The 18,114-nt window shown below is 40.4% G+C and overlaps 1 protein-coding gene across 1 annotated transcript; it reads right to left on the bottom strand.

Moving 5' to 3' along the window:
• Positions 1 to 10,636: 10,636 nt before the first annotated feature.
• Positions 10,637 to 14,971, bottom strand: gatm (glycine amidinotransferase (L-arginine:glycine amidinotransferase)). The gene is made up of 9 exons (XM_004543456.6): positions 14,772 to 14,971; positions 13,692 to 13,910; positions 13,394 to 13,589; positions 13,084 to 13,274; positions 12,723 to 12,860; positions 12,346 to 12,510; positions 12,184 to 12,247; positions 11,963 to 12,079; positions 10,637 to 11,848 (listed from the first exon to the last, which is right to left on the bottom strand). Exons 1-9 carry the CDS (start codon positions 14,838 to 14,840, stop codon positions 11,736 to 11,738), a joined length of 1,272 nt encoding a protein of 423 aa, XP_004543513.1. The 5' UTR covers positions 14,841 to 14,971; the 3' UTR covers positions 10,637 to 11,735.
• Positions 14,972 to 18,114: the final 3,143 nt, after the last annotated feature.

An 18,114-nucleotide genomic window follows, 5' to 3' on the forward strand; every position in this document is an offset into this window, starting at 1 on the left:
GGACGTAGAGACCTAAAATTCATTCCAGATACACAATATAACCATCCCTCCCAAACAGTGGTCACAAATCAGTCCAAATGTGTGGTAGTGGGCACATCTGCCATATTGAGATAATCCATCCCACCTCACAGGTGTGCCACATCAGGATGCTGATCTGACATCATGAGTAGTGCACAGGTGTACCTCAGACTGCCCACAACAAAAGGCCACCCTGGAATGTGCAGTTTTGTCTCACAGCAAAATGCCACAGATGCCACAAGCAATGAGGGAGCGTGCAACTGGCATGCTGACAGCAGGAATGTCAACCAGATCTGTCGCCCGTGTATTGAATGTTCCTTTCTCAACCATAAGCCGTCTCCACAGGCGTTTCAGAGAATATGGCAGCACATCCAACCGGCCTCACAACCGCAGACCTCGTGTAACCACACCAGCCCAGGACCTCCACATCCAGCAGGTTCACCTCCAAGATCGTCTGAGACCAGCCACCCAGACAGCTGCTGGAACAATTGGTTTGCACAACCAAACAATTTCTGCACAAACTGTCAGAAACCGTCTCAGGGACGCTCAACTGCATGCCCGTCGTCCTCATCGGGGTCTTGACCTGACTCCAGCTCGTCGCCGTAACAGACTTGTGTGGGCAAATGCTCACATTCGATGGCGTCTGGCACGTTGGAGAGGTGTGCGCTTCACGGATGAATCATGGTTCACATTGTTCAGGGCAGATGGCAGCTGAGAATGTCCCAGTTCTTGCATGGCCAGCATACTCACCGGACATGTCACCCATTGAGCATGTTCGGGATGTGCTTGACCGGCGTATACGACAGCGTGTACCAGTTCCCACGAATATCCAACTACCTCGCACAGCCATTGAAGTGGAGTGGACCAACATTCCACAGGCCACAATTGACAATCTGATAGACTCCATGCGACGATGTGTTGCACTGCATCAGGCAAATGGTGGTCACACCAGATACTGACCGGTTCTGGGTCCCCAGACCCCCAATAGCGCAAAAAACTGCACATTCCAGGGTGGCCTTTTGTTGTGGGCAGTCTGAGGTACACCTGTGCACTACTCATGATGTCAGATCAGCATCCTGATGTGGCACACCTGTGAGGTGGGATGGATTATCTCAATATGGCAGATGTGCCCACTACCACACATTTGGACTGATTTGTGACCACTGTTTGGGAGGGATGGTTATATTGTGTATCTGGAATGAATTTTAGGTCTCTACGTCCATCCCATGGGGAATGGGAGCAGTAACAAAGGTGTTGCGTTTATATTTTTGTTGAGTGTATATATATATATATATATATATATATATATATATATATATATACACTCAACAAAAATATAAAAAAAAAAAAAAAAAAATATATATATATATATATATATATATATATATATATATATATATATAATCTGGTTTGCTAGTGATCATTTTTTGAGAGCATTGTCAGTGCGCCCCAGGGTGGCTGTGGCTACAATGTAGCTTGCCATCACCAGTGTGTGAATGTGTGTGTGAATGGGTGGATGACTGGATATGTAAAGCGCTTTGGGGTCCTTAGGGACTAGTAAGGCGCTATATAAATACAGGCCATTTACCATTTAGCTAACCTCTTGGCTGATGCTAACCAAATGCTAAGACAATGTCACTGGTCAGTTACAATGTTGGTAACTAACACTAAGACAGGGATATCAGATGCACTGGGGGCAACTCGTGATACAGTATCTTACCCAAGGATACTGTGAAACATAGGCTAAAGAAGACGGGGATCAAACTATCGACCTTTTAATTAGCAGACAAGCCCCTTTCCTATGTTGCCCCTGCAAATCCTAATAATAGCATAAACCCATGATGTTTAATGTTTTTCATCATTATTCAGCTACTGAATAAGGGTATGATATAAAACAGTAAACAGTCTGCCTTGTGTCATAAGCTTTGACTTCAGCTTTTGAACAGCTCTGAACGTACAGCTGGCCAAAAACAGACCTCAGTGCATGCTGGGTGCTCTTCATCAGAGAGATGAGCAGCTAGGGGCTTCTTATAGAATCCGCACAGCCTTACTGTTAATCCAGAGTACAGAGTTCTTTACACCCTTTTTATTATTATTTACGTGTTCTGACTCAGTTTTATCATAGCATATGTTTAAACTAATTTTGTCTCAGTTTCAAGGTTTAGCCTTTCTCTTTTATTTTGAAATTCCCTCATCTTTCATCCATATTGTTTTACTTCCTGCCTTTGTGTTTTTCCCTTCAGCTTTGCTTGTTACATGTGTCTTTTATCTAATCAACCCCTTTGTGTATTCATAGTCCCGCTTCTTGCCCTTTGAACTATCTGATCGTCTTTGTGCTTCTGGTGACGACTTTCAGCGCTTCCAGTCTGTGGTATGTTTAGATTTATTTATTTATCTTTTGTTGTACTTTAGTTTCTTTTTGAACTGGAGGCAACCTACTGCTAGCAGCACAAATATGTCCGAAAATACTCTTAAGGCAAGGCAAGGCAAGGCAAGTTTATTTGTATAGCACAATTCAACAACAAGGTGATTCAAAGTGCTTTACAGAGACATTAGAAACAAGAACAAATAAAAAACATGATTTAAAATTGATTAAAACAAGCAAATAAACTAACTAACTAATTAACAAACAAACAAACAAACAAACAAAACAGTATATAAAATCAAAACAGATAAAATCAGAACAGTAGATAAAATCAGTAGTTAAATGTAAGTTTTGAAATTTAAGCTTAAAAGTGTGGATTTGGTGCTTTATTCAAATGCAGCTGAGAACAGGTGAGTCTTCAACCTGGATTTAAATAAACTGAGTGTTTCAGCTGATCTGAGGCTTTCTGGGAGTTTGTTCCAGATATAAGGAGCATAAAAGCTGAATGCAGCTTCTCCGTGTCTGGTTCTGACTCTGGGAACTGATAAAAGACCGGATCCAGATGACCTGAGGGATCTGGAAGGTTCATACTGGGTAAGGAGGTCATTGATGTATTTTGGTCCTAAACCATTCAGAGCTTTATCGACCAGCATCAGAACTTTAAATGGGTACATGGACAGATGGATAAATATGGAACATGTACAATAAAAAGTGGCACTTTCAAAAATCACTTTTCAGGTGATTGGATGATTGAATGAATATATCTCATTGCCGGCTTTTACATCAAACTCTTGCTGAAGTTCGTCAGTAAAAGAGTGAAGACATCTTTTAAGAAAGTGCAAATATACGTTCTTCTGTGATTGAACAAATACTCACCATTTCTAGTAACTACTACAGCAGTATTAAAGGAACGTTTCTGCCATCTGCATGAAAATGATAACTAAAAGAGGAAGAAGAATGAGGAGGAAGAGCTGTCAGTTAGTGTGTTAGTCTGTCCTCAAAAGCTGAAACATTTTTATATTTAGTTTCTTTGCATTTAATCACCACTGACAACCTCTTGCTTCAGACGGAGGGCCTGCAAAAAAGAAGAAGAAAAATCATTGTTTACTTATGTGCAGTGTTTATAAGTGGATAGCTAAATTTAGACGAGATGTGCTGCTCTAAATAACAAATGTTTCAGTGGAGATTTGTTGCACGTGAAGAATAAGAAGGAGGGCAGTAGCCAGAGTCCAATGAACTGACACTGTTCAGCTGAAAATGAGCAAGATGCAGACAATAAAAGTATTAGCAGTTGTGCTAAGTTGGTGGGCTCGCAGTACATCATAAGAAGAAGACATTTCCTATAAACCACCAATAGCATCCTTTCAGTAGAAACATTTCCCTATACACACCCATCATTTAAACTGGGTGCCTTTGAGTGTGCCGACTGCAGACTTTATTAAAAAATACTCTCAGATAAACTTGGCTTCACACGTGTTTTCTTAGCCTTAGGAAAGGCCCTGACACATACTCATAATAGTCCTCCCCATGACAAGTAAATTGCGTTCTATGTGTAAAATTGGCAGCGTTCCCCTTTAACATAGTTCAGTCTGTGTCTGTGTTGCCTTTGATGACAGTGAGCTTCAACAGGCTAAAAGCTGTCCCAGAGCCACAAAATGCTATAATGCTAGAACATGGCTGTATTGCACTCTATCACAGATTCAATATTAAAACCATCAATTGCTTTTTGGAGCTTTTTTTTTGTGCAGCATATTATAAGAGTTTGCTCAGTTTCCTTAAGGCATGGCCCACAAACAAAACCCAGCCTCAAATGGTTTACAGCCTCAATAAAAAAAGGAGAAAAAAAAGCAATGTGAAGAATGTAAGTGTTATATAAATCTATGTCAGAGATTTGACAGATGAGAGCACATAAATGAATCCGGTGACAGATCATGCTCAGTTCTTTATAAGCTGTCAGTAACAGTGGCTGCATTATTCATGAAGAGATGACATGTTTACTTTACCTTATTTACACTTCTCTTATTTATGCATGTTTGGCTCTCAGTTATCACCATTGTACTTTGTGCTGCCACATGCTTTAGCCGGGACATCGTAGGACAGTGAGGCTGTCATTTCTTTACGTTTGCTTCACTGTTAAACTGCGTGTTTTGTCTACATGCTAAAGTCCTGAGGTTGTCAGCGACTGTGCGTTGCTCAAGGAGCAAAATTCCTTTTTGCATTTTATATCTGTCGAGTTAACTCATCTTAGACATCATGTGATTCCATTCAGCGTGGTAGCACACTCACTGGCCACTTTATTAGGCACACCTTGCTAATACCACAGCTCCCTTTTGGGGTCAGAGGTGCTTTCATTCTTCACGTCAGAGGTGCTTTCATTCTTCATGCTACAGATTTAACAAAGTGCTGAAAACATTCCTCAGAAATATTAGTCCACATTAGCATGATAGCATCTCACGGTTGCTGCTGATTGAGATCTGGTGACTGTGGAGGCCGTTTGAGCGCAGAGAACTCCTTGTCATATTTAAGAAACGAGATGATTTGAGCTTGGCGACATGGTGTGTTATCCTGCTGGAAGCAGCCATCAGAACATGGTGGTGTATAATACTGGCTATACAGTAAAAATGGCGCTATATGTTACTAACAGGGCCAAGGTGTGGCAAGCAGCAATCCCCGACACCATTACACCACCACCACAATGCCATCAGACCAGGCAACATTTTTCCAATCTTCAGTTGTCCAGTTCGTAGCTTCAGTTTACTGTTTCCATCTGACAGAAGAGGCCGATGTGGTCTTCTGCTGCTGTAGCCCATCTGCTTCAAGGTTTGAGGTGCTGCATGTTCAGAGATGCTCTTCTGCGTACCTCGACTGAAACGATTGCTTATTTTCTTGTTCCTGTCTGTACAAAACAGTCTGGCCATTCTCCTCTGACCTCTGGGATCAACAAGGCATTTTTTTTTCTCTTTTTAAGACCATGTAGATGTGTAGATGGCCTTGTGGGAAAATCCCAGCAGATCAACAGTTTCTCTACCATGCCACATTCAGTCACTTAAATAACCTCTCTTCCTCATTTTGATTCTCAGTTTGTACTTAAGCATGTTATCATGACCATGTCTGCATGCCTGGGGGAACTGATTTGCTGCCAAGAGATTGGTTGATTACATATTTTCATTAACAAGCACTTGAACAAGTGTACCTAATGAAGTGGCCAGCGAGTCAGGCAGTAACACCAAGTACTCTAACCTTATTGATATTTTGCAGCTTTTTAAAACTGATATATCCATGTTATATTCAAGGATTGAGACACTAAGGTGCATTAAGTAAATTAAAACAACAACAATAACACAGAGTTAATAATCACTTAAATCAATCACCGGTTTCTGAATAATAGACCAGCTAGCAAAATTGTTGTGAAATTTTATTTCATAATTCATTTCATTAGTTTTCATAACGGCATTACATACTTACACGCCCCTCAAGCAATGATTTATCTCACAGTGACGACACTAAAGCGACAACACACCATAACATTAGAGGCGGCTCCTGTAAGCAAAAGAAAACAGGCTAAAAAAAATATGTTAAAAACATAGTCTGACATTTATGTTTATCTTTCGAGATAAGTTTAAAGTTGGTCTAGAATACCGATGAATGAAAATGAATTTCTGCCCAGTCATGTCAGTGATTTGATTATTATGACATAACATTTATCATTTCAAATGGGAAGTGTAGCCTTGCAGAGGTTACTTTTTGGAGGCTTTGTAAAGTGTGTAAAAGATGTTAAATAAGAACTGAGAATTGCTCCACTTGGGCCATATGGGTTTACTGCAACTGATTTCATGCTCGACATTACTTTGTGTAAGTGCCTGATATCTGCTGAAAGGCTGTGCGTTTGACTCTAAAGATTTATTCCACGATTCTTCCACTAGGAGGCGCCAAAATGATTAATTTTCCAGGATAATGTTCATGTTTTCTTAACAAACTATTTTAGTTTTTAGGACATCAAATCAGAATAGGAAGTGAGAATCTCTCCAGACCAGTTATTATGTCACTTTGGGAGTGTAGCCCAAATATTTAGATAACGTATTTCAGTTGGCCAACTTTTTACCACAAGTGAAACATTTTTAGGGATCTTTTGGTTGTCTAGAGATTGGAAAGTGCGCTCTGTTGCTCTCTACTGGCAGCTCCTGTAAAATAAGCATTTAAATGAAACTGGTTACGTTTTGACCCATGCAAGTTTCCAAACAAAGCATGAATATTATCAGGCAATAATATTAAAAAGGCAGAGGAATAATGCTCAGCTGCATCATGCCTCAGGTGATTCTGAGACAGCTCGGCGGCTGCGTCTCAGGATGTTCAGATGCTGAGAAAACTGCTTTATCATTTATTGTCTTCACGTGTTGTACTCGCAGAATCTTTGTGGTGAAAGTGAAAGAAGTTGTTAAAGCACACCTTTAAAGCAAAAAATCTTTTCTTCTCCAGGTTAAGGACAGTTTTCTGAATGAATCCTGTTCTTTATAGTCCATTTTATAAATTCTCCAGCATATCAAGCAAACCAACTTCCTATATAAAAGAAAACGCAGAGCGATCACAGCTGGCATCCTGAACCATGGCTTAATGATTTACATTATGGGGGACTTCATTTACGTCCCCCAAAAATGGACACGGCCTGACGAAACACATAATCAGGCTCACTGAACAACATGCTTATGTACTTACAGCCGGTTCACTGGTGCGAGCGCTTTAAGACATTGTTTTGACTTCTTTTCATGTGCAACCTTGAGCCTATATTTAGACTGTGCAACCAAGGGCTGCTCCTAAAGTGCTTCAGCTTCTCATGGTCACATTTGTCATTCACACGTGAAATTGGGTATAATTCTCTATATTAACATGTTCATCCACGCATTAGTGTTTGGTTGTGTCGGGGCCATCGGATGATGAGAAAAAGTTAAAAGAAGGTAAAGTTAACTAAAAAGGTGAAAACAGGAGAGTATGCAACCTTCTTAGCAAGCTTTACAACCTTCTCGGTTTGTGCATTAGACAAATAAGGGCCCCTCAGAGCTGAAAACACATTGAAAAAAAAAAAAAAGCTGTGCTGGCTGCCACAGAAGTGGGTTTCCTTGCAATGCTGTTGTTTTGGTTTTCATCTTTCCTCTTGTCTTCATCGGGTAACGTGTCATGTGAGCCTGATTAAATGCTTTCACAATAAGGTTGTCCAATACACCACTACTACGTGTTGCTGGAGTTTTGACCTTTTTAGACTTTCTCCAGTCTGCAGACACCTTAGAAGCATGTAATCGATGTGTGTGCGTGTTTTCCTGAGCGTGCACGGCCACCTGAAAAAGTTACTTTTTACTCAGCCTGACCTCTGCAGTGTTGCCATCCATTATAAGTAAGAGTTATGCATAGTATTTATGGTGATGCAAATGCAAAAAAGTACTTTAACCTGTTAAACCTGCTATCGGCAGAGACAAGACGCTTAAACCACCACTCAAGTGACATGAGATTTGCTGCCTCCCTGTGGTATTTAAGACTACTTTTTTCTCACATTTTACTTTAAAGTCGCTGTTCAGATGTAATAGTGTTAATACTTATATCTATCCTGATGGACCAGAGACCATTAGAATATGTCATATATTCTTGATATTTTGTACTATTTACACCACTGTGGATACCCCCCCTCCCCCCCATGCTCCTGAGATATCTTACATTTTCACTGCTTTATGTATTTGACGAGTATAAACTGAGCAGCCGGTTGTTTCTGAGCCTAAACTCGTCCTCAGATAAGAGGAATTGAGGAGGTGAGTGTTGTGCTCCTGCTTACAGTGAAGCCTGATCATTACAACATCCCAATCAATTCTCCTGTTTGGAGACAGTTGCAGTGGCAGCTGCACTGTTGCTCAATTAGGCAGCTGTACAAACAAGCAGCCCATCTGCACGGGTCTACATAGGATCAGAAAAAAAGACACACAGTTGAGCAGCTGCATAGAGAAGTGACTTGGCTCGAAGTAAACCTCTCCTGTTATAAAATATGTGTGTGTCTCACCACAGGCACCAGGTCCAGCCTGATAGTTTGATCCAAACCACATTGAGACAAAGGTGAATCAGTTACGAATCCAACATGATTGACAAATTAGTAAAGTCAGAAAGCTGGACATGGTCAGGATATGTCTGTGGATGGTAAACAAACTGTTTTTTGTCTTGTCTTTGTTGTCAAACGCAGCGGTTCCTAAAAATGTTAACTAGATTGAGGAAATTGAGGATTTAGCCTCCTAACAGCACAATTACAGCAACTGCCAAACATCAAAGGAGATTACTTGAAGATCTTTAATGGTGTTCAGGGTCAGCATCAAATGACTTCAGATTGAGGTGGTCCTGCCATCTTGCACGAGGTGGGAAGAGCACAGACATGGTAAAGGCTGCACATGCCGTGCTGAAACAAAGACTGAACAGTCTTAAAGTTCGAGAGTAATAAATGTACTTAGATTGAAAGTGAGGGTGTTTTAATCACGAACAGCAGTTGACGACCTGGAAATGTGATCCTGCTGCCGCAGGCTGTTAGAGCCAAGCACCTGATGTTCTTTGTCACTATGTCATCTTCTCAGTGTAAAAGTAATGCCTTAAATATCTTGCATGCTGAGGAAAACAATTTCATTTGCTGAAATTGGCCATTACATATTTAATTCATGACTTGTTCTACTTTGCATGCAGTGCTATCCATTTAGCTAAGATCTAAAACTTCTTACACAGTAACAGCATTGTTCAGTCCCATAAGAAGAGCGCGGAGAGGTGAACACATTTTAAAACACCGGCTTTTTATTTGAATCCGAGCGAAAAAAGAATAAAAGAAAGGAATGAGTTAATTACAAAGTTTATGCAATATTAAAAGACAAAACTGCAGTTAACAGAAGACAGTGCCAATGTCCACAAACTACAATGTTAATCTAACATGCTCATGGTTATATTCCAAGATTCTGCCTTTTAAATTAAGGTAAATGAATAAATGACTAAAGCAGATATTATCATGTTTTTTTCCTTTACAGTAGTTTCTATTGGCAGTAGTCAGGTTTACATAATAATATATGATGCAATGTTCCACTCACTGACAAATCAGCCTGGTTAATGTTTACAGACTTAAAGGTGTTACAGTAAATGTGGTGCCACATGCACTGGAAACTGCGGTGCCATTTATCAAACAGATGAAGGGGTCCCAGGTTCACGGGTTTGTGTTACCCTTAGTGGCCCTCTTTGCTCAAGCTAATGTGTGATATCAGCAGTAACAAAGTACGCATGTGCTCCAGTACTGCATGTAACTACAGTACTGCATGTAACTACAGTACAGTTAAAAGTTTGTTTTTGGAGTTTTCAGTTTTAAGTCACTTTATGCTCCAACTATGTTTGAGAATCTAACCGGTTAAAGTTTCAACTCAAAACACAAGAGCACTTTTTAAACTGCTTGTGTGTTTTGTAACATCGTTCAGGACCCTGATGGCATTAAAGCCGCTAACACATTAATCCGTGGTGAACATGTAAAAGGGACCCATAGTACGGTACAAGGAGTACTCCATGCTGAGAATAGTCCTATAAATTCACTTATGTAAAAAGATTTTTTGCAGAACTTTTATTTGCAGTGAGGCATCTTTAACTTGTATTACCAAAATACCAGTCAGCTTTTACAGCATGGGCTCTTGACACTGGTGCAGTGGACGGTTGATTAAGATATGCAATACTGCAATACTCTCCAGTTTATAATCGGAGGTACCGGTATATCAAATAAAATATAATGTATAATTAAAATGGAGTTTGCATGCTCTCCCTGTGCCTGCGTGGGATTTTTCTCCCACAGTCCAAAAAATATGCTCAAGTTATCTTAATTTGTTATTATCTAAACTGCAGGTGTGAAGTTGTATTTTTACTCAGGTGTAAATAGAATTTGTATTCTATTTTTATCCTATTGTATATTTTATTCTATTTTATTCTACTGTATATAGTATTTTATTTTATTTTTATTCTATTCTATTCTGTACAGTATTTTATTCTTATTGTATTCTAATTTTTGCTATATAACTTTTGCACTGTCCACTTCCTGCTGTGACAAAACAAATTTCCCACGTGTGGGACTAATAAAATATCTTTTTTTTATCTTATGTGAGAGCGAATGGTTGTCCAGCTCTCTGTGTTAGCCCTGTGACAGACTGTACCCTCATGATGGATGGATGGATGGATGGATGGATGGAAACACAAATACAGAATCACAGCTGTGTCACACAACTTGCTTTAATTTATTAACATTGCACATTACAAAACACCACTAGCATTCCTCTGCTGAGCCACAATGTCCCTTTAATTTATTGTTTCACAATAAATATCAAGACAGGCTAATGCCTTACATCCCACCCTGTCAGCGGCAAAGGAATAAAAAAACAGAAATCTTCACAAGAAAACATCTTCCATCCTGAAGACACAAAAAGCAGCCAAGCAGTTTTAGTGAGAATGACTACTAGCATATAGCTGGCCCAGATTTGCAATAGGAGAAAACAGCAGAGGAAAAAGGTATACAAAATCTGATATGGATCACATACTTTCATGCATTTGGGAATTGTTGGGAAAATCCAATAAAGAATACGGAAAATATAAACAGAACATTTTTCCCCTCTTTCAATAAACTGAAGTTAATATTTTTTAATGACCTACGTAAAAGTTGTGTACATTTATTTAAATAAAAAAATGTTTTGGTTTCTTCTTTTTGAAAAAGGTAGGATTGTGGTTTTGAGGTTTCATGAGGAGGCTTCCCTCCTCCTGTGCCCTAGTCTGATGACATTCACATACCAAATTGTACCTTGTCCTCAAAGCTTTGGCGTTTGATGTAAAAGCCATAAAAACTTCAACTTCACAACAGCCAGGCCAGAAATGCAGTTATTATTGAGATCACTGATTCAAGTGATGTTCATTTTTTTGCTATTGAGATTATCCAGTATATTCTAATTGTCTCCAAACAAAGCTGTCTGCAAAGGCACTGTGATGTGCAGCAATGTCAAATCAAAACAATCCATAAATATTCGTTTACTATATAAAGACACAATCCGGTAAAGGCTTCGGTGCCACCTGTCTTCGTTATTATTATCCATCATTTGTTTTTGCCAGTTTAAAGAATTAAAACTTTGAGTTTCAGCAGGCGACACCTGAATACACATTTAGAAAAAGATAGGTTTAAAGATCGCCTTTTTGTTTGGGAAAGTTTCAGCCTTTGTTGACTGATGGGTTAAAACTGACTGATAATAAAAAATGGATTATTGCAGTGATTCCGGACTGAGGCTTTATATTCAAAGCTCAATAAAACTGCCTGTTTCTGGCAAGGCTAGTGAAAGTAGGACTGCAGGGTACCACGGCGGCGGACATCAGTTGTCCAGCAGTGGAAGCCACCACCCAAGGAGTTGGCATGGCGAATGTTCACCTTTATGGTCTTGATACCTGCATTTAAACACACACACACAGTTATGGAGCATTTTTTCTTATTTTTTGCTGAAATTGAGTTTACTAAAAATAAATAAGGTGGTGAAGGTGGGGGTGCTTATAGAGGCTCACCGAGGTTCTCAAACATTTTCTGAATGCTGGTTTCATTGGCGTCAACCATGACACGCTTCTCATCCAGCATCAGGACATTCATGGACAGCCATTTGGAGGACATCCACAGTGGGTGGTCTGCTCAGCAAGAGAGTGGGGTTTTTTTCAGTAAAAAAAAATAAATCTAAATATCATCTTTTTTTTGTGAGTGAAAGAAAATAATTTTTACTTTGAGTACCCACCATCGGGAATCAAAGGTATTGGTGGTTTTACAACTGTCCAGCCAGCCTTCTTGAACATGTCTACCTGAGGGAAAAGACAAAGAGCACTGGTAAGTTTGGGCCACTCTGTGGTGGTGGTGTGTACAAGTGTACCCAGAAGAGGGCAGCACAGCACTTCAGTACCTGGCGACATGGGCGATCAGGGTTTGACAGCACGAGTCCTGGCCCGATGATGTTAAACGTGGCATCAATGTGCATGGGGTTAGGGTCTTTGAAGGAGATTATGTGGACCTTGTAGGTTGGTGCCAGATGACGGCGCATCCACTCAATTCCCATGTAGTTTGTAACCTGAATAAAAAGCAGTGTGAAAGGAGAAGTTTCAGGAGCTTATCCAAGCTTCACATTCATATTCAGAGAAACATTCTTTTTTTCTGTAAGTGCAATGGATAAAAGAGAGATCTATATATGCGTGTGTGGGGGTTTATTGTGCATTTTACTACCATTTCAGCAGAAGATATCACCCATAGGATGTCATAAAATAAGCAAAATATCCTTCATACCTGGCTCCTCTGAACAAAGAGGTCCGTCCCAGCTCGAATAAAGTCAGCAGCATCGAAGCAGGGCTCGTGCTCCGTGGTCACAAACTTCCCCTGAGCAGCTAATTTGTGCCTGTCTTCCACTGTGCGGATGGGATAATCCTGAAAGGCACACATAAAAAGGATTTACACCCGTTTTGAGATATAGGAATAGCCTGCTGTCACACTATCATGTACAAAGCAATAAAAAAGTTGATGCAAAGAGGTTTGGTTTGCTATAAAGAACATAGACAAGCTGTTTAGGTGTTAATGCAACTTTGACTTAAGTCCTTGCCTTGAGAAATGACCACCTGGCTATGTTATAGCTCCCAAACTAAGGCCTCACCTGATCATACAGATCATCGGCCATGGTTGGTTTAGGAGCAGTGGTCCACTTTGCACCTTTTCTGAAGTACTCCTTGATTAAAGGTCTGTAGGCTCGGTACTCAAAGAAACGAGCCCTCCACGCCATAGGAGCCTCGATGATCTCGTTTCCCACCACTAAAAGGATGTCTCTGGGCATGGCCGCATACATTCCTACAAGAGGGTCAACAGCAGAGAATTACTTTACAATGACTCATTTATAAACTGCAGTGTGATGCATTAACACCTTTATGTCACACATATTTGTCACACACATATTTCTGTCTTTTTACCTGATGAGGTGAAGTCTGGTGTTTTGTATTCCACAGACCAGTCGACGGGTTCTGGCCTCTTCACAACGACGCCCTCGTGACGCAGAATATTGCACATTTCTTCGATCTCAGCAACTGCTTTTTTCAAGTGGTCCGCAGGAAAAGACCAGCCCCCATACTTCTGGTAGAAGGGCCAGTACTTCTCATATGTGTTAGCCTGATGAGAGGTTTGTAGCATAACAACATGGAGTCAATCTGACAGCTGAGAGAAATGACAAGGATGCTTTGAGTCAAAGCATCTTCTGACAGCATTGCTTACTTTCACTTCCACAGTGAAGGGAGGCACGTGGGCATTTTCAGCTCGCCCCACAATCACCTCCTCCAGAGGGTCCCATTCATTGTAGCTGCAGACTGGGCATTCCTGAGGAACCGGCTCAGTAACATGTTCCTCTTCAACTACATGCTGTGGCTGTGCAGCTGCTGCACTTGAAGTGCTTTGCAGGGTCTTCTGCACCCATCCGTTCAACGCCCGGCCAAGCTGATGGAAGTGAAAACACATTAAGATTTTTTTTTGTATATATATTTTGCTGAACAAAAATTTCATGTACTTTTGCATAAAATCTTTGGATTTAATAGATCTTGTTTTCCCCTTTTGGATCAGTTCAGTACATATTTACACTATGTGCAGTAACAGATCGGTCTACATGAAGTTCCTATTTAGTGGTGTGTTTATTTTTATTTTTATTTCAATGCCCCCAGCTCGCGTAGAAAGCGGCTGATCTGTGTGTTAACCGATAACACATTCAGGCTCCTTGGGTTTCAAAGCGAAAAAGCTTCCGTGAGGTTGATTGGTTTGGTGCCAAAGTACACGTTTTATTAAGAAGCCTTATCTCCACCGATAGCCTCTACAGTGTGGCCTCCGCTGGCTCGGGAACAGCTTCAGTGTCACTGAGTTTGAGAGCGCATCTGTGCCAAACAGCTGTTCACTGTCACTCAGGCAACCAGAAAAAAAGCTTTGTCAGCAGTTAAGAAAATCACGCCAGTCACTGGAGGAAGATTTCTTGGAAATAATCGGTGCAATTACGATTTATGCACTGGATTCAAAAAAAAAAAAAAAAAAAAAATCCCCTCAGCTTCATTTCTGCAACACAGTCTCCTCCAAACGGGGTCATTATGACTGCTTCGGCGCTTCTAGTGTTAATTAGACAAATAACAAATGAACAAAGCAATGAAGTGCAGCGGCAGATGTGAAGAGAAATGCCAAATTTAATCATATTTTCACAGTTTATTCGCTTTGACTGACTTGTGCTTTATAACAAAAACGCTGCTTAAGAGAAAAGAGAGAGTGAGCGAGCGCGAGAGAAAGACACAGAAGACATTAAACCACCGTAATACCAACCATTGCTCCGATCAGATGGGCAGCCTCGGCCCCCCTGCTACCTCCTCTCAGGCATCTTACTCGCAGCATTGTCCAACGTAATAGTGAGTGTGTCAGTGGAATCAAACGGCAGCGCAGGATCCACTTCTCAGTATGCTCATGAATGAAGACTCCTCAGCTCAAAGCCAACTTTATAGCTGTGGGACTACGTGCCTCTTAGGCCATTGGTCGCTTTTGTGTTGTGGGGCAACGTGACTTGAGGAAAAACGCGTTTCTGAAACACAATCCCTTACGCCAGCACATTCTTATCAGGTGGACCAGCGCCGTTAAAAGTTTCCGCGAACATCTGAAAAGCGCTATTTTGACTACAGGCTTGTAGCGGGTTTGTGCATGATGCAAACTTGTTATCTGTAAAAATATAGATTCTCATGTGTGAGCATTATTATGATTTTAAAAAAGAAATGAAAACGATTTTTGGTACTGCAGTGCAGTGGGGTGCATCTTCTTTGCTTCGGCACACAATGCCTCAAAAAACAAATAAAGCAAGCAGCCCACCACTGATTTAAGATTTTATTCAGCTATTAAACGAGGGTTAAAATGATTCTCCTTTTAAAGATCTTTTAACCCCGCTTATTGTTCCAATTACAAAATAAAGGCACGAATAGTGAAAAGTGTTTTAAATTAAACAAAGTGAAACTAGTACGTTGTTGCCAGCTCTTGAGAGCAGTCCTACTCTTAGCGGCTAAGAGGATTAAGTTTGTCGCGCATGCTCTATAAACAGGGGTGCACATAAGTGGGCCGCAGGTGCGCATTCGCTGTCCAAATAAAAGACGCGCACCAGATAAGAAGTTGCAACGCGCGTTTGCGTACATATAAAAGGCACTGTTTTTGTCCGCTAGAGTGGGATTTTCAAGGCATATTCTGCACCACATCATTTGTTTGAAGCCAGCTTACCCCCTGCAACTTTTCCGAGAACACGCGCTTCTTTTGCGGTTCGGACTCTAACTGCGTGGAGTGTGAATAGTGGACCCAGGTGCAGACATTCTAAAACTCAAACTTAACTGATGATGAGCTGTTTATTAAGGCAGACAGAACAGTACAAAATAAAAGGGCAAAAACAATGCAAACTAAGCAATAACCTAAACTGGGTAAACTAGAAAGGAAGCACGAACTATGAAAAACCCTGGCAAACAGAAAAACAAAACTCTAAACATGGCAATGATAATGAGCGCATATATATGAAAACCTGAACGCAGGACTTGGCATGAGAACAACACAGACGATCCGACAAAGACTGAATGAGAACGCACAGACTAAATACACACAGGAGGCTAATGAGAGAAGTGGGAACACATGGGGTAAACAGCTGACACACATGAACATAACGACGTCCCAGTGGAAGAGTAACATTAGACACGATGAACAAAGGAACACAAGACCTCTTCAAAATAAAACAGGAAACATAAGACGCAGACATGACAACCTGAACTTGACAACGTAAGACAGAGACATGAAACACACGAAGGGCAAGGGAGACTTAACAGGGGTGGAAGACACAAGGGGAATCTAATAACAAAGAACTAGAACAACCTAGGCGTGATAAAAAATGAACTTAGAAAACCTGAAGGGCTTAAACATAAACTAAAACTCAAAACGCTGGGTCAAAAGACCCAGGATCGTGAGATCAGTATCAATCAGTCATTCACAAAGCTCCTAAAAGTGTGAAAACAGGAGATGGCATAATCAAAGAGGTTGGCTGGGTCACCACATGCTTCCCTGGACTGTGCTCACACGAGTTTCACAACCTGGAGACCTCAGTGACCCCGGATATTACCTCGCTCTCTAAAAAAAAATGAAAATCTCTGGCTGATGCCCAAAGGATATGCTAAGATGATGCCTTCAGATACCCACCCCAATCCTCTCTATCCCTTTGAGACAGCATCATCTACCAGTCTAAAAAAGTCACAGACAATTTTGTGACAAGGTATTAGAAATGCATTGGCATGTCAGGCTCCATTCATGCATTCATTATCAAAAAGGTGAGGGAAAGCACTGAACGAAGCAGATAAATACACAGCTGGTGTACAAAGTACAGCGAGTCCCTGAAGTCTGCCTTATGGTAAAGGAGAGGTAGTCTAGCACGTACAAACTCAGGAACCTCAGTATGGTCTTTTTAAAGCATGCCGGTTATCTTTAGAAGGCTTTTGTACCTTTGGACAGACCAGCCCGCACACTAGCGTAATACATACCAATCAAGTATTTCTTTTTCTTTTTCCCTGACCTCATTACCCCTTTGTGGTTGTCAGATGTCTGTCTGACCTTGGTACCTTCATGTACACATAATCCCATCATTGATTGCTATTGTACATACTGTCTGTATCTTTGAACTCCTCCAGTAAACACCCCACCTCGACAAACTTCAGAACAGGACTTTGGTTTAGTTGCCAAAAGTATACAGAAATGTTTCTTTACCAGACTCCTTAAAAATGTAGCAATCCTTAATATCAATCCACATTTTCTCTGTGCAGATAAATTGATATGATTGTGATAAAAAGACGACTGCAGACTGTAGCCAGCCTAACTAAACAATGACTGGATTGAGTTTTACTAAAGTTCTTCTTCAAGAAAGTCATCTTGGGGAACATATTTTGAATACCCTATTTAAACAAACTGTAATCCTCTGAGGTCGAGGGTTGAGGTTGACGTTTAGGCAAACTGTAAACAGTTTCTAATGTGTTGCCATTTTTTCATCTCCCATGATTGATGATGATGATGATGAGCCCATGAAAACTTTGGAAAACAAGTTTCAAAAGGCAAAAATTCCATTAGTTATTAGGGCTTAGGGTACTTTTTATCATTAAAAATGAAATAAATAAATGTCATATAAGTTATTAAAAATATTTTTTAACATCTTCTTTGGCATGAAAACATTTCCCTTAAAATCTTTACTCATCTTTTACATGTTCACAAATCTGCACAATAGAGCCAAATAAGAGTAACCAGCAGCATAAGAGTGTGAACATTATTTAATATTCAGTTGTGATTTCAATGCTTATGATGTTTATGAAGTTAGGGGGAAAGTAGAGTTATTCCCTACCCAGTTCTCTTTTATATTTTTCTATCTTAAACAAGATGCTGGAAAGTGAAAGCTTCAGCAGCAGCAGACTGATGACAATGAATGAAATTTGAATGCCAAAAAAGAAAAGAGCGCCACCTGCAGGAATTTTACAACAGTTTGCAAAAATGTTCAGACTAAATAAAGAAAAATCCACAACAGTTACAACACAGACCGACAGAGAGCTGAGTGTTTAAACTTTATGTGCATGTGTGTGAGTATTTTTGTATGAATATGCAACCATTAGCA

This window comes from Maylandia zebra, linkage group LG1 (assembly GCF_041146795.1).
Source record: "Maylandia zebra isolate NMK-2024a linkage group LG1, Mzebra_GT3a, whole genome shotgun sequence".
Lineage (NCBI taxonomy): Eukaryota > Metazoa > Chordata > Actinopteri > Cichliformes > Cichlidae > Maylandia > Maylandia zebra.